Source organism: Sander lucioperca, chromosome 6 (assembly GCF_008315115.2).
Source record: "Sander lucioperca isolate FBNREF2018 chromosome 6, SLUC_FBN_1.2, whole genome shotgun sequence".
Taxonomy (NCBI): Eukaryota; Metazoa; Chordata; class Actinopteri; order Perciformes; family Percidae; genus Sander; species Sander lucioperca.
This window is the reverse complement of record NC_050178.1, coordinates 42,280,184-42,307,873: the sequence shown is the minus strand read 5'-3', so window position 1 is coordinate 42,307,873 and position 27,690 is coordinate 42,280,184. Positions and strand designations below refer to the sequence as shown.

Below are 27,690 nucleotides of genomic sequence, written 5' to 3'. Positions count from 1 at the left end.
AAAAAAGAGACTCACATGCAAAGGTTAGACTGGCCTCTCGGCTGACGATGGTCCCAAAAGAGTTGGAGGCGAGGCACTGATAAGTTCCAGCATCTTGGTCTTTGTTCAGATGGCTGATTCTGAGGTTGCCTCCAGAAAGGCTGTAGTGAGATCCAGATTTGGGGCTGATTTCCGTGCCATTCAGTTTCCACCTAAAAACAAATAAATGGAGGAAATTAACATGTAAATTAACAAGTTAAACAATGTTCAGTGTAGACTGAGGCGATGGAAGCATTCCAGACGACAAGAAGAGGAACGTGACTTGCACATTTGATTTTGATTTTTCGTTTTTTAACAGGAAGGAAATGAACGGTGGAGAGGGCCCAGAAATCATGCCCTCCGGTTTTGTGTTAATCTAAGCAGCAGTGAACCACTGTGGCGCCAAGGACTTGACTCACTGAGAATAGATAGCATTGCAGGCCATCCATCTTGCCAGACCCCAGTCAAACTGCATAAAAATGCTGCCTAATCATTATGGTGCAACAATTTAAACAAATGCCTGCAACCTTGCCTTCACACTTGTGCATTCTAGACTAGTCCACACGATAATCATTGGCGTTACGGGCGATCAACGATGGGTACAGTGTAATTCACTTAAAATGGCAACAGATTCTTCAAAGTCTCCACACAGATGCATCTTATTAGAAAAACACAGGTGGGAGGAAAATTGTTTAAAGCCATAACTTACTTCAGCCAGGGTCCAAAAAAAAAGCTCAGATGCTGTTATTTGTTATCAATGATGTATAACCATCAAAGCAAGCAATGGCTATGTGCAGAGAAACACACATGAAAGGAACATTGTATACCTTATTAGAAAATGGACAATGCAGATTTGATCAGGAGCCAATGGGATTTTGTGGTCGATTATTTCTTCGAGGAGAAGTTCTAAATTTCCTTTTGCTTTGATTTTATCATTTTCTCTAAATGATTCAGAATCAGAATCAGAATCAGAAATACTTTAATAATCCCAGGGGGAAATTATTTTTGTTACAACTCCAGATATAAAAACAGCATATACCACAACATATATTATCCAGACTTTAACATATATATTAAAAACAAATATACAGTAATAATATTTAAAAGATCAAAATGTACAGTGTTAATGTGCAAATAGTGCAATAAAAAGAGAAATGATTGTAATGTTTGAGAGATTACAGAGAGGGGGTGTTCGACTCTCCGAGGGAGTCATTGTAAAGTTTAATGACCACAGGCAGGAACGATTTCCTGTGGCGCTCTGTGGTGCATCTGGGTGAGAGGAGTCTTCTGCTGAAGGTGCTCCTCTGCTGGGCCAGTGTGTCGTAGAGAGGATGTGAGACATTATCCAAGATGGACTGAAGCCTGGACAGCATCCTCCTCTCAGCCACGATTGTCATTTTAGGTTCAGTTGGGAAAAAACTGTGTATTGTTACATTTGGAAAAGAAAGCAGCTTTGATGTGAAAAAAGAGGCTTTGCTAAAGCCCTTTAGTACAGTAGACAGAAGTTGTGCAAAGCTGTTTTTGTGCACTGCACAACAGTAACTCTCCATGTTGTGCCATTTTGGTGCCTCTGAGGCATAAGAATCTTTTTGAGCAAAACAAAATAATATACTCTATAGAATTAACTCATTTGCTTATTTTGTTGCAGAAAATCAACTGTGTGCGGCACTGTGGCCACTGGAGTCAGTACAAGATCGTCATATAATACACAAGTAGGAGCTGATTACATGAAAAACAATGTCAGACTGTGTTGCTTACCCGCCTACCCGCACTGAAATGTCCTACAGACAGCAACATATTTGTGGGCTGGGCATTGCAGCACTCACAAAGCGCCTCTACAGACTTTTTTCTTTTAATAGACAAAGTGTGCACAATGGTCTTTCATGGCCCTTCTCCGGTTCAGTCATAAGTAAGTGCATGCTCTCAAGAGCCTTATTACTACACACAATAGAGAAGAGCCTGAGGGGGGTGGTGGCCGCGGTCTCACAGGACTACAGCAGCGATTCATTTGCAGCTGAGGTGGAACAAACAAAAATCAACATAAATATTTTACAGCCAAGCAACACAACAGCAGAGCGGGCAGGGTAGAGAGGAGAATGACACTCCAAACATCTGTATCAGGCTGAGATTGTGACTTCCTCCGTCCGATTGTGACTAAAAAAAGTAATCCCATCAAATATGAAAGCAGCCTTTTTCACAGTCATAATTGCTCGGAGAGACTCGGCATTGTATCCAAATTGAAATGGTGTAATCGTGCGACAGCTTGAAACCAAATGTCGCAAAAGACTTTCTCTGACAGTTTTCAATTCAACGCTTTTATCCTTTCTTTCTAAAACATTAAACTGGATAGCTAATTGAGCCTGGAACATGTGTTGATGTATCTGAGTGAGTAATCATGTCCCATGTTGAAAGGGATAAGACATTTACCCAGTTGAAGGAAGATATTGTCAATCCCTTAATGTACTATATTGTGTATGCGTGTGGTAGTTGAACATAGTGGTAGTTAAAAATAATTGCCCATCCAGAGCTGCCAGTGTTCTTTGCTGATAAATGAAATGCCATATGACAGCTCTTGTTGCTTTTAGCCAATTAAACAACTTTAAACCCATTAAGTGACAGATAGTCAAATGTGTGTGAAACGCAAGCACATTCTATACAGAAAAATTTAGACCAGTTTGGGAACAGTTATAGAAAGCAGCATGAGGGGAACTGTGAGTCCAGTGACTGTCACACGTATCATCCTCCGTGGGAAGTATGAAGCAACAGATTACATTAAACACATAAACTAGATTATTTAATAATTCCATTAACAATGATTTATGCTGGCAAAGAGGCCACAACAGCAGTTCCATTTGTTAGGCACATGCTTTATGCAATCATGTAACAACATGCCGTGTACACAGTGGCATAATACCACACCATCTGGCTTATGAGGCAGTGAATGTTAGGCAGTCTGTTCCTTTTCTTAAGCCTGATACAGAAAAAAGTACTTTAAAGAGAAAAGAAATATGCCCTAGTCCATTAGGTGGGGTAGGGCATACAAAAATCTATTCCAGGCACCATTTACCATTTTGCTACAATAGTTCCCAGGGAAAATTTTCCCTTGTGTCTTCTGAGCCAGCAGAAATGTGTTTAAAAAGACAATGTTTTTGAGGATGTTCTTCACAGGACAACTATACGTTTTGTGATCTGAAACACCACCCTTGTAGCCTGGGAAAACCCTGACAAACTTCTGGCATATTTGAGATTTGCTCTGCAAGTCAGTCTTGCCAAGAGCCCATTCAAGCCCATTTCCAATTTTTCCAAATCGAGGCACCAATCACAATCGTTGAGGCGGGCTTTACACAATGACGATAACGCAGCGACGGCAAGCAGCTTTTTGTTTACATTCAACATGACGGCCACCGAAGCGCAGCAACCCGCTGATGCCGCTGTCTTTGCTACGTCACCCGGATCGTTGGTCTGATTGGTTGAAGAACTGTGGGGTGTGGCAGTAACTCAGTCAGTAGGGAGTTGGGTTGGGAACTGGAGGGTTGCTGATTCAAGTCCCCGTACGGACCAAAGTATGGTGGTGGACTGGTAGCTGGAGAGGTGCCAGTTCAGCTCCTGGGCACTGCCAATGTGCTCTTGAGCAAGGCATCGAACCCTAAACTACTCGGGGTGCCTTTCCATGGGCAGCTCCCTCACTCTGACATCTCTCCATTAGTGCATGTATAGGTACTAAGCATGTGTGTGTAATTCAGGCCAGTGTGTAATGTGTGTAATAACAACAGAGTGAAAACATTGTAATTTCCCCTTGCGGGATTAATAAAGTATAAATTATTAATTATTATTATTATTATCCAATTGCGTCCAGAGGCATTTGAGCGGCGTCCGTTGGTGACGCCCATTTGGAAATGAGCTGTGAATGAACCTGCCCCCGGACCCACTCTCAGTTACAACTGAGAAGGGTCCGTTGTCAACCAGACTACCACCCATGTTGTCTACAGGCTTGATTCCCCTGCAGCTGCAGCTAAATGAAGACTGAGGGACAAGGTATCTGAACACCTATATGCTATTTGCACTGGGAACCCTGCTTATCCAATGGCCTGCAACTATCTGAGTGACCCAGCATGGCAGTGACTTCACAGAGTTAAACGCCTCAAGCGATGAGAGACATAATGCATCTACAGCCTCAAAGCCACAAGTCACCCAGACCTGAGTGAAGAACTTGACCCCTTTCCCTTCTTTTAGCAGATATTAGGTGGATAATCTGGTTCATCAATTATTGTGAGATGAAACATATTGTGAACTGCTCTAAAACTAATAATACATTTAATAATTGTATTCACTTATGTAGTTATTGTATTATATGTAGATATTTTCTTGTGTGGTCTGTTTGAAAATACCTAATGTTGAGGGACACATTATTAGCTGTAAATCCTCGTTTAGTATTTTTTGATTTACAGAACGTGTAAAAAAAAATAATTCTGCCTATACACTACAAGAAGGCTGAATCTTTATCACTTATCTAATGAGAGCTGGACACATGACCAGCCTCCAAAGGATGTTGCTCTTCCGCAGAGACATCAAAATAAAAATACACAACAAAATAAATATGAAGAACAAAAAAAAAATCACAGGTTTACAGCAGTTTTATCAAATATTTTAGAACTGTTTTGTAATTTTTTAACAATATTAGCCGTTGTAAATAGGCTGCTCTTTACTGTACTTTTATTTTGAAGTCTCCACGTTGGAGGTATAGCATCTTTTGCTACAGATGCTGCACGGCTACGTTCACAGCTATAACCTTACAGCTTACACACACACACACACACACACACACACACACACACACACACACACACACACACACACACACACACACACACACACACACACACACACACACACACACACACACACACACACACACACACACACACACACAGACACACACACACAGCTACGTTCACAGCTAACTGCTAACTTAACTCAGCGTCACACACATGCTCTCTGTCTCTATTCTCTCTCTACCCCTCTTACATTATACACACACACTGAGTTATTCCTCAGAGGAGTTAGATACTTGTTGTATAGCCGAAATATGTGAGTTGAAAAAAACATTCCCAGATGCTTAGTGTTACAGCAGTGTTACATAAAAAAATAGCAGTATTGTTTGTCCAGAAGCTCAACATTTCGGTACTGACCACTCGGGAACCGGTATCTGTTCATCACCGGTTCTCAATACCCATGCCTAGCTGCAGTTAATGAACTCTGAACATGATTTTGCTGTTGTCCTCTTGTTGAAACACATCTTTAGAAGGCTGCAGCTGCCCTGACAGGACCGCAATGCAACCTTGACAGGAAACAGCTGATTAGGTCATCCTTTAAACTGGCTCAATCCGAAGTATTAAATGTACCAATCTTTCCAAATCTCACCCCAGCAATTTCAGTGAGCAAACATGATGGATTTAAGCTTTTACTTGCCAGAGATGCTGCAAAACAACAGTCTTTCAATAGACCAATGATCCATGTAAGGGGGAAATAAAGAGGGAAAAAACAGCTGCTCTTTGAACTTTGCAGCAGAAAAAAATGATGTATGAGCTGGGTGCATGCAAAGCTTAGGCTACAGATAGACAAGATGTTTCCAGCAGGGGGTTGAAAGGGAAAATCCCCCACAAAATAGATTTCATATAACACATTCCTATGATCCTGATCAGCTCAGGCTTGACTTGCAAGGATGAACAAGTCTTTTCTAAAGCTAGAAACAACAGAGCCAAGACTTGACAAATCCTTGAAAATTCCATTCAGAATGAATAGGGGTCTGAGGACACGACGACAATACCCAGCGCGATATTACAGGATACAAACATTTTCTCTGCTTTATTACTGTTTAAGATTACAATGAAGTAAAGCACATTTGAAAGTACAAGCTCCAAACATTTTCGGAGTCCTCTAAGTCCTCGTCAGTGGGGCAGGCTTTGTCAGATGAGAAACTTTCCGGTTTTCCAGTTTTAGAACAAAGTGTGTATGGAGAGATTTACTCTGGCTCAGTCCCTCTCTCCTGTTTTTTCTTCTTAGCTTCCTCCGTCAACATCTTTTTTGGTCTTCTTTGCAACTGCCATGATGTCTGTTGCGGCTGCTGAACCCGGTTCTTTTGCCCGATTGCCTGGTTCTGGCACGAAACTGGCACCGCTGGGCCTGAAAACCTCCTCCTCCCAGTGGTCCAAGTATCCTGCGCTCGCTGTGTAGACGCCAACATTCCCCCGGCGCTCGACGCTCCCAGAACCAGTCCTGGCAGCATGGCTGACACCAAGCTAACTAGCTGATGGCCTAAATTTAGCAACAAGTAAAGCTTTCTGTCCATCAGGAAACTCCGTACATCAACGACAGTTGAGGCAGAGCATCAGAGGGCATCAGAGGGAAAACCCAAAAACATTTTCCCCGTGAAATATGATCCAGTTTCACCAATCTTCAATTGTTATTGTATATTTTTTGTAAATTTGTAAATTCTATTGTATTGTTATACTGTATACTTAACAGTATTTTTCTTACTGTCCTTTCTGTTTTTATTCTTTATATGTTAAGTGTTGTACTTTGACAGCAAAGATTAACCAGAGTCAAATTCCTTGTTTGTTTACGCAAACCTGGCCAATAAAGCTGATTCTGATTCTGATTCTGAATTCAGTGTTATTGCCATAAAGCGTAACACATTTCTCCCAAGTGAGAATGAAAGAGGCACAATTCTCAGTGTAGCATCAAATGATTTTAAAGCTGTTATTTTAAGATAATAATATTGCAATGTTTCTTTAAGTTAGAACCTGCTTTACTTTGAACAGTTACAATATTTAAAGTGCTCATATTATGCTCATTTTCAGCTCATTGTATTTAGAGGTTGTACCAGAATAGGTTTATGTGGTTTAATTTTCAGAAAACACCATATTTTTGTTGTACTGCACATTGCTGCAGCTCCTCTTTTCACCCTGTGTGTTGAGCTCTCTGTTTTAGCTACAGAGTGAGACATCTCACTTCTGTTCCATCTTTGTTGGGAGTCGCACACTCACTTAGTCAGTGCTTGGGCACAGACATTTGTAACGGGGAGTGCGTAGACTAACGTGACTAGATAGAACTATGTGTGAAAGTTACGGACATGGTGGCAGTAGTTCAATTATACATGTTCCAACCAGAATCGGATCCTGAAGAAGGAGGGGAGTCTCCTGCAGAACCTGAGACTCAGAGAATTCAAATGTTTCGGCCAATGACGTAGACGGCCCTGCCGATTTTGACTAGCTCGCCCGGAGACTGAAGGCAGGACACATTCAGAAACCCATATCTCACTCAAAACAGCATGGATGTTTTTTTTCCAAGTTTGTATGCGTGTGCATAGCACCAGAGACACAAAATAACACCCCAAATCCCAGAAAAAGTGATTTGATGATGATTTTTTCATAATATGGGCACTTTAAGTAACCTACTGTCTATACTTTAACGCATCAGTTCAGTTGTAAGAAATCAGAGTAGTATTACTTCTACTAAAGAAAAGCATCTGAACACTTCTTCTATTACTGCACTCAGGTGCTATGGAAGGCCAGGGGTTAATGGATGTGGATGAGTCTGTGCCCACACAAGGGGATTTATCAGTGTTTCAGTATAAAGCATCACTTATTGGTTGAGTTGGAAATAACATGAACATGCTTTCCAACGATGAGTCTTCCAACTGTTCACTTTTATAGGTATACTCAGAGCTGCCAACATGAGAAGAGGGATTGTTTAGGACAAGATTGAGACATTTGCCAGTGATAGGTTGTCTAAAAATGAAGGATGTTGACATTGTCAGCTGTATAAAAGCAAGCTGCATTGATGGGGAGGAACGATGTGTAGAGGGCGCAGATGACGACCTGCAGTCACACTCACCTATATATATACGGTAGTATAGTCTATATCCACGACGCTCCACGGATTTGTCCGGTTGTCGCCGGAAATTCTGCCTTATATCCTTCTTTCCGGCCAGATGTTTTCGTTACTTTACGCTTTCTTTGTGTTGGAATTTTAAACCTGAGGACTATGGTTAACTGCTCCTCAGACAGACTATCTGTCCAATCTGAGTTTTCTGTTGAACGACTAAAACCACCTTTAAACGTACACGTTCCACCAAAACAAGTTCCTTCCCGAGGGTATTTTGCAGCGGCACCGTGGCTCCATCCGGCACCTATCGCCGCCTAAGACGATTGTGATTGGTTTAAAGAAATGCCAATAAACCAGAGCACGTTTTTCTCCCATCCCGGCATGCTGTGTGGACTAGCCAGACCCTCCTCCTCCGCAGCGCTGTGGAGGAAGGTCTGGCAATGCGAGACTACACTCACCGGTACATGGGTGGTGGGCTTCCCTGGGCTTCACAGCTGAACACCACCTCCCTGTTCTTCTCCACGGTCTCCACAGGATACACGATGCTGCCAGGCTGCTTGGTGAAGACAGGACTCTGCAGGACACTGCTCACTGTAGGACGACAGGAAAGACAACACAGCTGACTTTAAACTTACACAGTTTGTACAAAAAAGAAGAATAAGCCAATTAGTCGGTGGCAGAAACAGGTTGATGCTGCTTTAAATGTTTACAAGGGCAAAAAAACACAAGCAGACAAAACATATCAATTTGAAACGCCTGTCACTACGCCACGGCCCTGAGAAGAATGATTTGAAGTGAGACGTGTCTTCAATGGCTATTTAGGTGGTAATAGGATATAGAGCCTGATTTATGGTGAACAATTGTCTGGAAAAATGCCCTCATTCATTTCTGTCAACCTGCTTTTATTTGCTCATTTATTTATTTAATTGGCCAGAGATGTTAGGATAATGTGTCCATGCAGAGGTGTAATCAGCTGGTTTCATGTGGTTAGAGCTCTTTGTTGTAAATGACACAACAGAAGTCTCAGTTACTCCATTAAGGCACCGTTATCACAGTGTGCATCTTGTGCATGGCTTTAGAAAGTATCGATGGTGCTTTAAAAAAAATGAAAATGAATGACTTAATCACTACTTTGTCTTTGTCATAGCTTAATTGTTCTTATTCTTTAAAGTCGAGGGGTCCAGAATCAGCCAGATTTACTGCTATTTGATATTAGTCTGTTCTATTTATGTATATTAATTAGCCTTTTTTGCATTGACAGTTATATCCAGTTGAAAGTAAACAGAGATCTTAGATTTTACTTTGCCAATCTGAAATCTAGAAAAAGAAAGACAAAAGTAGAAGAAGACAAAGAACAAGAAATACTAACCAAAATTATTTCATGCTTTCCTTCACAGTGAGTGGCCATTCGTGTGTGAAACTGAGTAGTACAGTACTTGGGGGAGCTTCATAGGGGATTTCAAAACATTTAAAAAAAGAAAATATTTCATAATTGAACTAAGATTGTATTTGCTCTGGGGCTGTCAGTGGTGAAACAATTAAGGTGCTCCTCCTTCATTGGTGGTGGTTGGGGTGAGTAATATGTGTAAATGTGTGAGAGGGAAGATACATCTGTAAGTGTGTGGGAGGGAAGATTAATACATTATGACAAAGAAAAGAGAAAAAGAAAGTCAGAGAAGGAAAAATAATTGTTCTGAGATAATAAAAAAGAAAGACATTGTGTCCATCATACGAGCTTCAATAGAAGAGAATAGTAGACAAGGGCACGTAATGTGACTGTGGAGAATATCATTATATAGCATGCACGTTTCAGCAGTTACAGTGAAATTAGATTAGATTCCACATGGCTATCAAGTAATGAGACAAAAAACGAAATGCAGTTTAGCATTTTAGTGCAAACAGCATTACTAAAGTGCAGAAATGAGAACATCAGTCAACATTTAGTGACATGGGTTACAGATTGGGTCTCAATTAGTCTATATGCACGACGTTCCACTTCCAGGACTGGTCCGTTGACGGATGTCACTCCGGATGTCACTCTTTACAGCTGGATGTCGGTTACCTTCCGCTTTCTTTGTGTTGGAATTTTAAACTCTGGTGGATTTATGAGGACTATGGTTAACTGCTCCTCAGATTTCTGGGCGCAGGTGCATTTGCTATTTAAACGACGTGGGCGCTGGATGGGAAATTGACAACTGCGTCGGTCTGGAAGTAGCAAAGACACTTGCGTTGGGCTTTGTGTCGGGCTTTGCGCTGCGCTGCGTCGGGTGCAAGATAGGAGCGAAGGTCTCAATCTACACTAGACCATGAGAAGTGACAGCTGGTCTCACGACATGTATGCTATGAGCCCTAGAGCCTTCAACAGTACAGCTAAATCATAGTCTCAAAGTGTGGGAGTCAAGGCCGGATGATGTCATTAATATATTATCAGGAAGTAAAGTCTTTCTTTGCCCTTCTCTTCCTTATTGAGTTTCCATATCCAAGTGGTGCAGGATATGGCTTCATGAAGCCTTTTTTGACCAGGAAGTTCCCTAGTAATTCAATCTGAGCTGTGACAGGAGGACGGCGGTCACAATTGGACAGCTGTATTTGTGACATTTATTGAGTGTTCCTCGGGAAAATAAAATAAAATCTGCAGAGCTCCACAGTCGGTATTAAAGATGATTAATTTAATCCATTTTGAGAACTTTTTACAGTCTATGGCGTTAATACACAGGACTTTCAAGCCAGGAAGTGGTGTTCACTTCCCGGGGAAAACAAAAGACTTTCACCCAGGAAATGCGTGTTCCTTGGGAGTGTTTTAATCCAAACTACGATCTTTTACCTAAACTTAACTAGTCATTTTGATGCCTAAACTTAACTTTCGTGGTCGCATAATGCTCACTTTTTCTTGCCTAATCTAAACCGTCAAAACTACCAGCAGCTCGCGATACTCTGTACCCGGCACACAGTCATCTATTCTCGGGTAACTGAACCACCAGCTATCGCTGACCTGACAGAGCACCATGCGGAGCACCGTTGCCGGTGTCGCAGAGCTCTGTAGCGGCTAAACACATCTGCTAACTGCCGCTGATACGACGAGCTGTGGTGGAGGTCTGTAGCCGGCATCACAAAGCTCTGTACCGGCTTAAACAACTAGCAACTGCTAGGAGCTCCGAGCCGAAGTCACATGACCAGCCGGCGGTCTCCTAGTTTTCTTATATCATATGTTTTAGTATGCATAACTTTTGTATGATATCATACGAACCAGTTCATGAGAATACGTTGAATACTGTAACTACCATACAGTTGTCCACATTCTTTTGAATTTAGTATAGATATTTGTTGCCTCTGGATAATAATTACTAATGATCTTCTTGACCCTTTATATAGCACCTTCATCAGGTCAAAATATCCTATTTACAAACTCTTTGATCCTTAAGAAGCTTTCTCCACATCCAATGACAGGATTCCTTTGAAATTTGCGGTTTACGTTTAAGTTCCCTGATATTGTGATTCTGAATTCTTATTTATCATCTCCATCAGGTCAAAACTTCTAAGCTAACCACTGATATTGGACAATTCTGTAAAACCTTATATTGCATTTAAATACAATCAGTGGTAGAACAAAGGTCTTTTGTGTATACCTCCTCCACAATGGCGATCACAACCAGTAATTTTGTCTTCAAACTACAGAAATTTTTAAGCAACATGAAGCTTCCACATTGTGTTGTGAAAGTAGTGACATATCTGTACAGAGCTGTACAGGATAACATGCACAGGGTAATGCATAATTCAAAGAACTGCTCAATAGGCAATCTAATTCAAGAAAATATCTCCATGCACACCTCACAATTTTACAGCATCAGAGTATGCTTCCAATCTCCAGGAGCATTCAAACAGCATGCTAAATCTACAATAGTATGGGGCTAAGCTATTCTTATTTTATGCAAAACTGAACACATTTAAAGGTACCACCTCTGAAATCTACATAAATCATGAGGGTGATATAATAACAAGCTTCTAAAGATACCCGTAGATTCAGCCATTGATGCTATCAGAGCTTGGCTGGCTGAAAAAAAACAAAATTGATCACACAAAATATTCTGTATTTTAAATTGTAATCATTGTGACTACAACGCTCAGAGAGAGATGCTTAGTTTTGCTCAGAAATGCCTTTTAGCCATTAACCAACATCCCTCCAAAAGAGGATTTAAAACTATACAGCAACATCGTTTCTGCTCATCTTTTCTCCTTGTCTTTATTTCTGGCATGTGTTAGTTGATTCCCAATCATTCAGTAGTACAGTAATTACTCAGCTCGTTCGAGGACACAACTAATCTTATCTGTCTTTTCAATATTTTGGTGACAAACAGCCCACTATGCTTGCAGTAACCTCATCAATTTTTGGTAAAAAAAAAAAAAAATGAATTGCCAAAATGCAACAGTGCACCATTCGTAGCAAATGACAATACTGATTGTCCCACAATAGGCATGGTCTCATTCTGTAGTCATTTTGTGACTGCAATCATGGCCTTCAGTCTAGTCAAGGACTTTCCAACTTAAATGCACTTAACAAATCTTGTGGTGTATCCACTATCAGCAAGACAAAAAGAAGAACAAAAATCATGCAAAAGGTAGAAAATGGCAGAGAATATGTTTATGTTATCTGAACTTACTCACTAAAATACAGAAGAGATTGAATTGGGGCCTGAGGGGCCAAAAACAAACAAACAGCAGCTGTAAAAAAAAAAAAAGAAGCTAATGTCCTCAACAGGCTTCATTGATCCCATTAATCCACACCTGTCAGAATAAAAAACAATGCTCTGTGTCAGTTGATAAAGTGACAGACATTCTATATTACTCAATTTTATATTCAGTGAAGATAATATCTTTATTACTCATAAATCACAAGAGCTATATTCAGTGTGACATGCTGTGAAAATGTCTGTGAAATCATCTCCACAGATATGGCCAGTCCTTTGTATTGTGGTCTTATGCCAAATGTAATATATCATGTGCTAAATAAACATAGTATATATTTTTACGGGTGCAGTTTCGATTATAAAGGCATATTAATCTTAATCCAGTCAGCATGCAGGCCTTATGCTCCCTTTTTTTGCCGTGCAATTTTTCAAGGCATAACAAGGTATTGGCTGCATGCATAGTAGTGTTGTAACGCAGACCTACTATCTGTATCTATTTGTTTATTTCACAAAAATCTGTTATGGGATGTGGATCGGAAATGGGTGTGGCTTACTGGAGCTCGACAGAAATCTTCTAAACTGCATGTTTATTTTCTGTGTTGTTGAAGTATACAAAATAGCAGAATGTTTCAACCCTATGACTACATGAATCGAATGATATAACCCCATTTGAATTTGAACCCAACCTTTAAAAGAAGAAAAAGATATACATAACAAAAAATAAATATTAAATGATCAAAAAAAGCTATTGAATAAAGGGGGCTATAATAACTCATTGAGCCAAAAGTAAAACCTTGTGGGAAGATGAAATACAATTGGTTTGAAGATTCCTAAAAAGCTCCACTTTGCTGAAATTGATTAATTTGCGTTTAGTTGACCAACAGCAAGCTGTCTCGACAGCGCTGACCTTTGGAAGGTACAGTAGCTATTGTAGCTTATTAGCTGTATTGCACCACTCACTGTTATTTAATCACCTCTGTTGGAGTAAACTGCTCAATGAGCAATTGTTGGTAGACAGCTATGAGACAGGAGTCAATGGTATAAATGATTATTTGCGAACAAAAGAAGCTAGAAATTTCCCTCTTATCCGCCTCAGAAGAAGCTGTTTGGCATGTCCTTATGCAGTGCTGAACAGAACAGAAGTAGGTCACCATTAAAATCCAAACCCTGTGTTTCTCTAACACTCAGGGACCTTTACCAGGCATCCCAGTAGGCCTCATACACCTGCGACTGGCAGTTTCTCTTCTCACTGTTACAACCCGATTCATCTGCATGCTACTCAGCCCAAAGCACCAGGTTAGTGCCACAGGGAATACCCCCCAGCACTGGAAATTGGAAATTGGCTGTTGCCTACAATATGGTGACATTCAAAGATTAATAAACCTAAAAAGGGATGCAAAATATGTACAAATGTAGGAAAAGTCTTTGATCTTTACGGTCCTTACTTTTCTCTGTGACAGTCTGAGGATTTCTCTCATCTGAATGTATTATAGTCAACTATTTATTTTGGTACTTAAAAGATTTACGGGGCGCTATTCATCCTAAGATCAGAAGCCTTTTTTATACTGCACTTCTTTTACATTCTGTACCCTTTTACTGACATATTTGCCTTCTCAAAATTTTCACTATAATATTAGGTATCATTAAATGTCAACCTGAGCCAACACACGTACACACACACACACACACACACACACACACACACACACACACACACACACAGTGCGTGGCACTATCTTCGTGGGGACCCGTCATTGACATAATGCATTCCCTAGCCCCTTACCCTAACCTTAACCATCACAACTAAATGCCTAACCTTAACCCTTACCCTCACCCTAACCATAACCTAATTCTAACCCTAATCCTACAACCAAGTCTTAACCCTCAAACAGACCTTTAAATTTGTGGGGTCCAGCATTTTGGCCCCACAAAACTGTCCAGACCCCACAAGTATAGTGTATTCCCGGTTTTTGGACCCCACGAATATGGTTAAACAAGAAAACACATATATACACACACACACACACACACACACACACACACACACAGCTACGTTCACAGCTAACTGCTAACTTAACTCAGCGTCACACACATGCTCTCTGTCTCTATTCTCTCTCTACCCCTCTTACATTATACACACACACTGAGTTATTCCTCAGAGGAGTTAGATACTTGTTGTATAGCCTAAAAATGTTAGTTGAAAAAAACATTCCCAGATGCTTAGTGTTACAGCAGTGTTACATAAAAAAATAGCAGTTTTGTTTGTCCAGAAGCTCAACATTTCGGTACTGACCACTCGGGAACCGGTATCAGTTCATCACCGGTTCTCAATACCCATGCCTAGCTGCAGTTAATGAACTCTGAACATGATTTTGCTGTTGTCCTCTTGTTGAAACACATCTTTAGAAGGCTGCAGCCGCTCTGACAGGACCGCAATGCAACCTTGACAGGAAACAGCTGATTAGGTCATCCTTTAAACTGGCTCAATCCGAAGTATTAAATGTACCAATCTTTCCAAATCTCACCCCAGCAATTTCAGTGAGCAAACATGATGGATTTAACCCTCCAATTTGACCATTTTTCAAAATGTCAAAATCAGAAATATATTTTTATTTTATAAAAATTACCCCAAAATTAGATGGATTCCACACAGTGCTCTTCACACGTACAATTCATGATTATTTCCTTTATTGAATTTTGGAGGTTTTATTCAAGTTTTAGCATTTCAAAAAAATTTAAATGGTTTCAAAACTGTATTCTGACTAAACTTTGACTCTTTGAAGTCTCTGATTATCCATCAACATACGTTCCTCTAATATTAGTCTAAATATTTCATAATTTCTGCTTTTTTAACAAAAAAATGAGGTAGGATTTCCTACAAATGAGGATTATTGTCCATGAATTTCAAAATAAGTGTAAACCTAGTGGTAATAACTTGGTGTTAGTGGTGTTTGGTGGTTGGGTAACAAAAGCATCAAAAACGTTTAAAAAAGCCATCAAAAGTGTCAAAGAAAGGGATATAAAACTTAAATTTTGACCCGGGAGGACAAGTGCACAGTCGATGGAAAGACAACACAAGGGTTAAGCATTTACTTGCCAGAGATGCTGCAAAACAACACTCTTTCAATAGACTAATGATCCATGAAAGGGGGAAATAAAGAGGGAAAAAACAGCTGCTCTTTGAACTTTGCAGCAGAAAAAAATGATGTATGAGCTGGGTGCATGCAAAGCTTAGGCTACAGATAGACAAGATGTTTCCAGCAGGGGGTACAAAGGGAAAATCCCCCACAAAATAGATTTCATATAACACATTCTTATGATCCTGATCAGCTCAGGCTTGACTTGCAAGGATGAACATTTAAATATATTCTTTATTCTGTCTGTGATTTGGTTCATTTGTGACATACTGTAGGGTCATTACTGTATTGCTATGAACATGAATGGCCAGGAAATACATAGACAGATTAACAAACATGACATCAGTTAGCAAAATTGAATTAGGTGATTAGATCAAACCTGGTTCAACTCAGTTGTGCAAAATGCACCAGAAATGGAATGCCTATTTAATTGTGAACAGAAAGAAATGACACAACAGTATGGCTGCTGCTGCTGGCGAACAGCGGTCTTTCGAATCGGCTTTGGCCGCAACTTTGGAAGACTTGGAGTTAAGCTTTTCTTTGAGAAAAGAACAAAGAACGACATTGAAGTCATTCTTAAAAAAAGGAAGATGTGTTCGGAGTTTTGCCGACCGGATACGGCAAAAGTTTAATCTATCAACTAGCTCCGCTACCTTCTTCTCTGCTCTGCCCGGTTGTAGAGCTATCCTATTGCGTGCAGAGGGAATTTGAAAGACAACCGTTTATCCCGCCCCTCGGATTGAGCCCTGCCAATGGTGAGTTCCCAGACCCAACATCTTGATGTGGGTCTGGCTTGTCAGGCTAATTTTTTAAAGCTTTTTACATGACATTTCCATAATTATTCCTTTCACTGTTCTTACATTTGTCCTCAATAGAACATACAAATATTTACTTCTGACTATTGTCCTTGTTTGCATCGTTAGATGATGTATGATTTGTTTTCTTCAAGGTTATGAAAATATTTACAGTTTGGATATGAGACTTGGACTGGTTATTTGTCATTCCCATTACCCATCTAATCTGTTGTAATGTAGAAAGAAAAAAAACATACATTTTTCTTATTACTATTCTAGAATAGCTTGTATAGTACATATTGTTGTACATATATTTTTCTAATTTAAAGGATGTTTTATCAATTATTAATGAGGTGTTTCAGTTTTCGCTCTAGAATTTTGGTTCCCCTTTTTGATTGGTTGTTGTGGTCCATGTCTATAAAGATATGTTCCGCATTAGGAATTTGCTGCCCAGAACGTTGTGTCTCTGACAAACTCAGTGCTGACAATGTCCCATAATTCCTCCTCTTCTTTAACATGATGTCATTTTCCTATGCAGCTGTCAGCGTGTGTTAGTTCAACATGTTTTTAACAGAGTTACAAAACAATGCACTGCATTCCATTATGTTGTCTGGACTAAAACGCATCATTGTTGCCATGATCCTGTGCAAAAGATTCAGTGGCACAAATACTGCGCTGCAAAATGACCACCCCTTCGCTCATGTAGCACCACTCCAACACGCACTGCTGCAGTCTTGAGTATACAGTACTGGGTCTCTGAAACTAATCTACTGAGGGCTGGCAGGTTTTAATGTCATCCAACAATGCAACAATCAAACAGCTATTCAGATGGTATCAGCATCTATCTTCTAAGAGCTGGATGAGAGATATTTTTGGACAGACTATGCTCGCTCGCGCTTAAGCTGGCCATAAAGGAGAAGATTACTGGCCTGAAAACTGTTCTGATTTGGCCGTCTTGAACTGTCTCCATGCTTTCAGCCTGACCTGTTTGGAAAGGTTTTGCCACTATCTGAGCCACAATAGAACACCCACGGAGACGGGGTAAGCTATTCTGAGAAAGGGAAAAGGACATTTCAGGTCATCAATGTTAGAGTTCATCATGTGTGAAATGTGAAGTAGCCGGATGTTTTTTTATTGTTCGCTATGGTTAGGTTAGCAGGAATAGAAAAGTGCTTTGACCTACAAAAAAAGCACATAATGATTTTTGTTGTACAATTAGATAAGCACATTTTCTATCTCCAGAAATATGTATTTGGCATCACACAAAAAGATGAATGCAGTATATTATTTTTGCAGGAAGACAAATACAATCAGAGGAAACCCCTGACTCATGGTTTCCTGTATAATCCCTTTATATACCATTTGGGCTTTGGAACATAATACTCTATAAAATGAATGCTTCCAAACTGACTTTTTGTTTGTTTTCTCCACCCCCAGTGCTCTTCTGCCAATACTATTAGGCATGCTGTAAAGTTATTGTGCAGGTTAGTGAACAGCATGGCACTCTAATGTGGCCATTTTAAAGTCTGCATTGCAAACACTGAGCCAATCAACTTTATAGGTAAACACACTGCACCAATGTGCTGTACATGAAGAGGTTTGTTAAGACAGAAACAAATCATATTTTCTTATTCCATGGCCCTCTATCTAATTACAATGCATTTGAACAGTATAATTGGGCTGATGTTTTTTTCCACTCAGACAGACATGTAGTCACAGTCCTCACTAGGGTGAGTGAATCCCCCAGCGAAGTGACAAATGAGCATACAAGGATTATCATGTATGATGTAACACCTGCATAGCATCCAGGTAGCAACGCCTGGCATGACACAACAAAGAAGAGACCTCACATCCACATGTCCTCAGAATTTAACAAAGTATGTTGTTTGTAACTGCCCCTTCACAATACCACATTTTCTGATCTTTCAGCAGAACATATTTGGTCTTTTCTTTCCAACAACGTTAATAACACTGTTGCAAAAAAAAAACAAACTTGATGTCCAATAGGATGTTTTAGGTATATTGTAAGTAAAAACTGCATAGCAGAAAATAACAGAGAGGATGTTACCAGATTTCATAACTGTGGTTATTTATATTCTGTTGTAGCCCGTAGTACTGAAACAAGAAGGCGCAGCCATAGCAAGCTGTGAGATGAAGAGGGACAGGCGGCAGGATGTACCCCTTTAACTGTACTGTGTCCTGTTGTGTGGAGAACCATTTGTGTGCAGCATGATAGCAGATCGCATTTGATATTACTATTTAATTAGTGATAACATGATGCGAGTTTGTTTGGCTGCACTGTAAACAGAAGTAGCTGCTCAAGAAGTGTTTGCTATACTGTAGTCTTAAACTGCACTTGCTGTTACCAGCCATGGTGTTGCAAAATCAACCAGGACTCAAATCTTAAGGATTAGAATTTTTGAATAGAGGTTTGAATAGGTTTTGACAAAAAAAATGAAACACTGTGGTTTGGGTTAAATTAAGTATTTGGTTAAGGTTAAGAACATTTGTGCCATAATTAAAATAATAACCACTTAAGAGTTAGGGAAACCTGTTGTCATGGTTAAAAACAAGCCGTGGCTGTCAACGAATCTTCTAAATTTGAATATCTATCTATAAATTGCAGGAACGTCTATCTAAATGTCTGTCTGTCTGTCTGTCTGTCTGTCTGTCTGTCTGTTATTCGCATATCTCTCGAACCGTTAGGCCGATGGATTTCAAACTTGACAGGTGTCTTGCTACGGGCACGAGTAAGTGCGAGTTTGACATTGTTTAGATTAGAAATGCAAAAGATATCGTTAAATATACAGTATATCGGTAAAAGAAGCACACATTGGCTTTTGCCGCTCTCACCCTGCTCACTGACTGAGCTCAGCGCAGGACCAGACACAGAGAGGGTCGAAGAAAGCAGCAGAGCTTTGGCAGCTAAAATGTGAAATACACCTTACACCTACATAAATGTGCAAAGTAGCACTACTTTGGACTGTCTTTGACTTTGAATAAACAAACGACAATTCCCGAATTTAAGGACGTTTCAGAATCAGCAGCACCACAGGCCAAGCAATCGGCCCGTTCCAAACAGGCACATTTTCAACGGGCACTGCACTAGTATATTAGAATTGTAAAAAACAAACTGCAAAAAATGCAGCACTATACATATACATATATATTATTTTAACAAGTCATAATTCCTACATCTTCATCACTTGATCATACACATGTCAATTTGGGGCATTTGCTGAAACGACTTTGCTGTGATCACCTCCACTGCCCGATTTTACCCTCTGTCAGACATTGATTTTGCTCATAGAATACAGAGCATGTCTCCTTTTCTGTAGTGGGATCATTATAGATAGCATCATAACTCTAGTTTTATGGCAGCAGGCAGAGCCCCTTAATGAGTTACCCTGCCTTTATTGTCCCATTATAGGTCAAAGCCTGCACGAAACGTATGTGTTCAATCTGATAGCAGCTTGTGGTCTGTCTGACAATCAGGCAAACTTTGGATTGCCTTGCATAATCTGTACTGAAATAGTCAAACACACATACAATAATTTCACAGATATGGGCTCTACAGCGTCCTGAAATTTAAATAAACACTGACATTATTTTAATGAAAGAAAACTTTAATTAAAATTCACATCTTTAACATCATGGATAACATGAAGCCTCTGCTCTGGTGAAACATGTTATGTATGTATGCCCTATGGGATGTGGATAGCAAACCCCTGTAGCTCAGCCTCTCCTCTCCTGTCCTTCCGTGCCTGTGCCAGGAGCATCTCATCAGTGTTCTTTTCCAGCCACTCAATTAGCATCGCTGTGTCGCTGAAAAACCCTACAAGCTGTCGGAAAACTGAAAGAATGGTGTATGATGCACAGTCTCGTTTGTTCTGCGGCCTGTGCGTGACAGTCCCATGAATCATTTATTTACTTGGGTTGCATGAGAGTGAGGCGGCGTCCCAAAATTTGCTTTGAAATGGCAACCCCATCCACAAATACACATGGCGAACACTTCTTGTGCCTACAGACAACAGCAAGGTGATCTCGACTGATTCTACTCCAAACATCCATGAATAAAACATGTCTTGATATGCATATCAAAAGGCAAGAGTTGACAAAGCAAAACAAAGATGTTGGGGCAGTAGAAAAAGGAAAAGAGAGTGCTTTCTCTTGAACCTGCTCTGAATCTCTAACACTGCCAATTAGCAAGGGCTTGGCTCGGAGGCCATATGGGGATGCCCCTCTCCTTCATCTTGATATAATTGCTCCTCCTGAGGAGGAGCAGGTGAGTGCACCTAGAGGCCTGCATCAGGTTACGCAGACATGTTCTTTAATTTCATGGGTTACAGCTGAGCTCTCACTAATACTGTCATCAAGCAGATCTCAACCCTAATGGAAGCTTTTATAGGCAAGATAGCAGCGTTTAAAATGATGAAAACCTTGGTGAGTCCAACAGTTTAAATAGCAGGGTTCTGAGGTCATGTTACTAGGTATAAATTAGCAAAATATGTGTCCAATTTGCATTTAGATGCTGTTGCCTCCTTAAGCAGTGCTGCGGATGAGATGATCACACCCTAATCAGCACATAATGAAGTGGGGACAGCTGGGCCAGTTTGGAGGTGTGCACGGACCCAGACCCAAGGGCAAGGGGCCACGGAGTCTGCCTAGCAGCTTGGCTCAGCTAGCCTGGCACCGTCAGGCTCACCACAGGCTGCTCACCCAGTGGAATGACAGAGGTCAATGTTCATCCTGTCACTGTAAAATGGCCTGAAGAGATTAGGGCAGCAGTACTAGAAGAGACCTTGACATATAAAGCCATCTGACATGCACATCAACCTAAGAAATGCCCTTCATGGGCAATGGGCATGATTATGGAGACACATTAGGAGTGCATCACTCTGGATAGCAGTTATTGCAACATCCAGGAGTGCTGGTGCTGCTATAACAGATGCTACGCATCCTTTAGTTATTCAACAACATTAAACCAAATAATTGATTGAGGAGAATATATTAATCAGACAGAAGCTGGAGTGGTGTATGTTTGTGTAAATTCAGGTTTAGCACGAGAAGAGAGGTTCGTGTCAGTAGGCTTTATTTGAATTGCAGTTATTCTTATGCTTATGTTGAACTATTGGATTATGAGGGATACATTTGAATCTCATTATTGAATTATCCTTTATTTCAAATTTTGCTTGCTTGAAGAATGCTGTAGTATTTTACATTTTTATAATGTTCTTTCCACCTTCCACACAGTCATTGGTTTTCATTTATCTCACTAGATATTTAAACTTTTGCCGAATCTTAACTTGCCTGAGATGTGTAATCCATCACATTTTACGGTTACATTATGATTGTATGATGATGCAATCGTGAAATGCTAAATGATTTGGAAAGTCTTCATAGCAATACCACACAACAACAATTTCATATAAATAAAAGCTGGCATCATATTTACTGTGATGGATCGCCTACTTTAAGCAGGTTTAAAGTTTCCCTTTTTTATGAAAGCCTGCAGAAATGAAAGGGAACTAGTTGTACCACAAAATATATAAAGATACTCAGTAATCTAAAAACATTAGCGGTATCAGCAAATAGTATTCCTTGTAAAATGTCTGGCAGCACTCCAAAGTATATGGGATTTGTAGTGAATGTCCTTTATCTCCCATTGTCCTTCCTGAGATGACTGCATGGCTGACACTTTCTCTAAGCCTGCCAACAGTGAGCTAACGGTGAGTCAGCTTAACTTAGACAGTTAGCAATAATATGTGCCATACTGTCATTGGAGCCATGTTTCCCCAACTGGTGAAAGAGATACTGTACAAAACTTGATTTCAATAGGCTTTATGCCATTGGGTATGTAAAATGAGCCTCAAATTACATGACCATGTGGTCTATTAGCTGCTAACTATTGTCTAGGTGGTGGCTAATAGCTACTAGCAAGTAGCTTCAACACAGGGTTAGTTTAGAAATCTACTTCCAAAATGGGTTTAATCTGTGTTCGATGTACATGTAGAAAAGGGTTTGTGTAGTGATAATGTATTGAGACCTACATTCAGTGGGCACTTTATTACTGTGGGTAAACCTGGACAATCTATTTTTGACTGAATTAGACCTAAATTCAAAGGTGTTTGACCAACTCATGTATGTACATTAAACAAAACACTTTTTTATTTGTTTTTATGAAACAAAACAAAAAATGAACATCATAGGCTTTGCATCATAGGTAGTTTTTTGCAGAGCTACATATTGGATTGTACAGGTGTACAATAACTTGTTCGCTGAGTGTATAGCCCATTCTAAATTGCTGCTGTAATAGCTACACTTTCTTTAACCAACAATATTTGTAACAGCACAACAAACTGATGTATTTATCCCTCAGTTTGGGCCAGCGCTAGCAGCAAGAACACAGTTCCTAACTCTTTTATCAAGAGAGGATTATAATGCTGGATCACTGACTGAGGAAACAAGGCACAGTGCCACATGGCTAATTGACTAAGTGAAGTTGATTCACTATTGGCCGACTTGGAAGAGGCATCAGTCCTCCTGTCAAGTCTCGTAGTCCTGCACGTGTGTGTCACAAAAAGACAAATTCCAATTAACAAAAATAATCCTATTTAATTTCAGGCATTGCATTCAATGTCAAATAGCGCTTCCCACAAAATATGTTTTGTAGTGGATTTTAATTGCAAGCAAATTCAAGCTTCGGCAACTGAAATAGTACCTCTTTTCACAATATGCAACTAACAACATTAGCAATGGCTCGGTTTCAGTGTCACAGTAAGACATGCCAGTGATCCAGCATGCACAAAACATTCATTATTGTGGTTACTAATTAAACCTTTGCTCTCCTGCTAGGACATGTCAGAATGTCTACCATAAAAAAAGGCCAACTCATTTCTTTCTCTACTTCAGTCTGGGCTTGCCATTAATTGGAGAAGAAGAAATTCAACTTAGATTACATTCATCTCCAAAACAAACACACATAATAAGTCAGCAAACTGGCGGAGGAGGGACTATTTGATATGCTAAAGAGTGTCATCTGTTGCCATCAATAACTTAATGTACTGACTAGATTGCCATCTGACTTCATTACTTTTAAAGCATGTTTTAAAGTACAGGTAATGAGTCCCCCTCCTGCTCATAACCCGTCACCAACACAAACAGGAAGCTGCTGTCTGTTGCTAAACCTGAACTTTCACGTTTGATACCACATCAGATAGCTATCGTCTTTATAGGAGCACAACAGAATTGGGAATCATCATGGTGCTGTGCAACAATTCAGCTGTGGAGTTTATCTTATCGAATGTGCAGCCGCTTCATAATTTACTCTCAGGCCAAATGGAGCAGTATTCTTACTGCATGCTTGAGCAAAAATTGCCATAACACCTCCACTGGGGTCTCTTTTAATGAAATGACATAATTAGGCCTACAAGTCATCTATCTGTCTGTCCCAATAATCCTACATATAAATTTGATCCATTTCGCACCAATAGAAATGTGCTGGAGCAACGTACTGCATAATTTAAAGAGTTGTGATAATGCATAGGTGTATTTTTGACCTGAAAGTCTTTCACCTTTTTAAAATAACATTAGAATGGATTATGTAGATACAATGATTGTCTGTCATTATGACATACTGTTATATAACTGTATTTTATGACAAGCAAGACTGATTAGACAGTAGCATAACTCTACTGAAAAGATTAATGTATGTGAATACTATCCTATGTTTCACTATATTTCAGCAGTTTGTGTTTTTGCTAGGAGGCCTGCTATCTAAATATAGCCATGTTATTAAAATCAGGTTACATGCAAAATCACATCAACCAAGGCTGAGGAGTGCATTTGAGGAGGGCACATGTATGAATGCATGAGACCACAGGACATTTTGCACTTTTTATACATTATCAGCCAACATATAGGCCTACACCGATATGATTTATCTGCAATAAGCTAATATAGCTAATATTTATATTTGTCCAACTAGCTCCCTTTTAAAGCCAAGGCTAACCTTGATCCAAGTTACTAAACAAAATGTAACCATTAGCCACATTTTGCAAATGAAGAACGTCAAAATTGTATTTCCAGTTATCACCTGATTCTCCACATTATTCATGTCCCCAAATTGTCAACCATGTTCCAGCATTTCACAACATTTTCTGAGACTATGTCAGAAGTGCAGCCAATGCAAGTATTCATCTAAAATGTGCAGTGAGCTGCTTAGCAGCTCAAGTCTGGGGGAGCATTAATACTGAGAGAGACACATAGCTGGGGGAACTGTGCAGCCATTTAGCCATGTGTCACCCCAAGACTGGATGCACTAAGTGAGTCATAACCTGCCCTAAGCAGGACACAGTATGCACTTGACCACTGTCTGCAAGCTTACTGTCATCACAAATAGGAAAATAGGACAGACTGCTGAAGTCATGGCAAAGGGCTGTATATGCTGACATTCAAAAACACAACAATTGTCTTTATTATAATTATTACACAAAAGGGACAAGAAGCCTACTCATGTGCTGACATTTCTAAACTGCAATAGCTGGCCTCAACTCTTTTATCATGACAATTTTTTTTTTTTATTTGGGATATCAGAATTGTTTGGATTTATTAATTGTATTTTTCAACATAAAAAATAGTTATCCTTAAGGGGCTGTGTAGAACCTGAGTATAATGTAGAAGCACCAAATACAGTTCTATAAAACCACCAGGATAATACACTAGGCTACATAGCATAAGGTTACTGAATACAATTGTACAATCCTACATAGTACGCTGTCCCATGCATTTTTTTCCAGGTATACACTTACAATGCAAAATGTTATGCAAGACTATCCAGTATAATACACAAGTATACAATTCAGTACAATAAAGGCATGGCATGGCTGTTTGTATAGCACAATTCAACAGCAAGGCAATTCAAAGTCCAACTGTGCAAACTGCTTTTGTGTATTAAAAATAAATTCGACCATATCGACCTTTATATCCATTCCCATTTTATAAACTCCCAAATATCAATATCATTATTGGCACCAAAATTCACGTATCGGTCAGCCTTTACTTAGAAGTTACTTGAAATAAGAGTTAGGATTTGGATAAACAAGAGACACTAGCAATGACAACCTTAATGCAAATAAACAGTATAAACCAGTGTAGTAAATCTACTACACTGATTTTAATATCAAACTACTCTTTGTGCTTACAAAAGTTCACCAAACCCAGCTGGTTGTTTGGTGCTATGACAACTAGCCTTACTCACGTTTATGATGATTGTGTAAATGACAGCCATGTTTACATGCAGTGACAACAATGATAATGACAACAATATTGATCATGATGATGATGATGATCAGAATGATGAAAACACTGATGCTGATTATCTCGTATTTTCTTTTATTTATTAGTAGTGCGTTATGTACAAACTGTGGAGTGTATTGAGAGGGGACCCCTATTAACTGTTACACTTGTGAACGGTATGCTGGGTAGGCTACAGCTTGCTCTCCGTCGCTCGCTACAGTACATTCAAGAACAGATGAAGACAGAGAGACCAGAGGTGTTACATAGCAAACTCAAACATCTCAAACATCAGCGATGTAAGTTTCAAAATGAACGCTTTTGTTCTCAGAAATAGCTGGCTTTGACTTCAATGAGGCCATAAAATATTTGTGTGAGCTTTTGCACCCAAATGAGGCCTATAATCTAGCATTGCTAGGGGACGCAACTATGTCGTGACAGGTACATTGCTCAGGACCCAAGGAAGCGCAGTGTTAAGTGCAAAGTCGTTTGTTTGAGCTGTTTTCCAGATAGCTGCAAGCAGCAATACCGGAGGCCAAGCAATCGGCCCAGAACAGGCACGTTTTGAACGGGCACTGCCCTAGTGTTTAATAACAGCAGTAGAGCCGTAGCCATACTCTCCGATTGATAAACTTTTAATAAGTAAGTTGATTTAGATCTGTCTACCCTGCCTATTGGAAGTTGACTGTAATTACTATGAAACTATAATTAGATTATCACTCTTAAACAATGTTCCCTAACTGGGCTTAATTAACTAAAAGAAGGTTAAAATTGAACCTGTTGTCCTTTTGCTCTGGACCACCTAAAATCCTGTTTAAGGGCCCCACACTTTGTAGACCTCCAGCTCTGGTTGTTTTTAATAGCACAGTCACTTCTACCATTTCCCTCTCAGTTTACAATGTTAAATCAGGTCAATCAGTGTATGTGTGCGCGTTACTGTGATCTATTTTACTGTGTGGTCTTTGTCAGGAAATCATCTAAAAATATATGTATGCAGTAATCCAAAGTGTGCCTTAACTGACAGAGAAGGGTTACAAATGAGAGGATATCAGCATCCTAGTCATCGCTGTGCTCCCACTCTCCAGCTAGTATTCACAGTAGAGCTGCTTTGGTCTGTCAAAAAGCAGTTTCGGTGCTGACAAGTGACAGTTTAAAGAAGAAAACAGAAAATATCTAGTCCAATTGCAGGTGACAGTATATTAATTTATAGAGCATGGCTCAGCATAAATAAATACAAATAGGTAGAGGAGCACCTAAGTGAGTCCAATATATGCAAAATAAGGTTTTGATCAACTTCCTCACATGTTCTAACAGCCTCCCCGCAAAAGCAAAGCAGAAGATCATCGTATGAGGAGACGGATCAAATAGTGCAGATGTTTTTTTGAGCCTTAACGTGGAGTTCATCAGAAATACTGTCCTCTGTGATTGTTCGAGATAATAAAGATAAAAAACAAGGCTCTGCAAGTGGAACAGATACAGCTGCCACACATGAATCTTGAAGAAAATGTATTTTCTTGATGCTAGTGGAGGCCCGCAGAACGTTAAGGCTAGCCTTCGAGGACGTTAAAGACTTCATAAATGGGTTCAAAGTGACAAGAATGGAGAATATCTGCACGTATATTTCATGCTTTCTTGTAACTATTAGAATAGATAGTTCTGTCACAGCACATAAGTAGTTCACTGGGCAGGGGATATTCATTTTCTATAGTCAGGACACTGATATATGGAATATGTTTTAACAGGAAGGGTCCATTTCACACCCACTGGTTTTGTAAAAGCAGAGAGAGAAAAAACTCAAACTTCACAGGATAATGATGTCATTTCAAACAAATATATTACACTTATTTTGTCATGCTCATAATTTACATTATTAGA

The 27,690-nt window shown here is 39.8% G+C and overlaps 1 protein-coding gene across 1 annotated transcript in view; it reads right to left on the bottom strand.

The window, feature by feature from the left end:
* Nucleotides 1-27,690, bottom strand: part of cntn4 (contactin 4) — a 159,983-nt gene that overhangs the window by 103,684 nt on the left and 28,609 nt on the right. The window contains exons 3-4 of the mRNA XM_031280507.2: nucleotides 8,364-8,496; nucleotides 16-191 (exon numbers count right to left, since the gene is read on the bottom strand). Coding sequence (XP_031136367.1) covers nucleotides 16-191; nucleotides 8,364-8,496 — 309 coding nt within the window. The remainder of the gene's footprint in view (nucleotides 1-15; nucleotides 192-8,363; nucleotides 8,497-27,690) is intronic.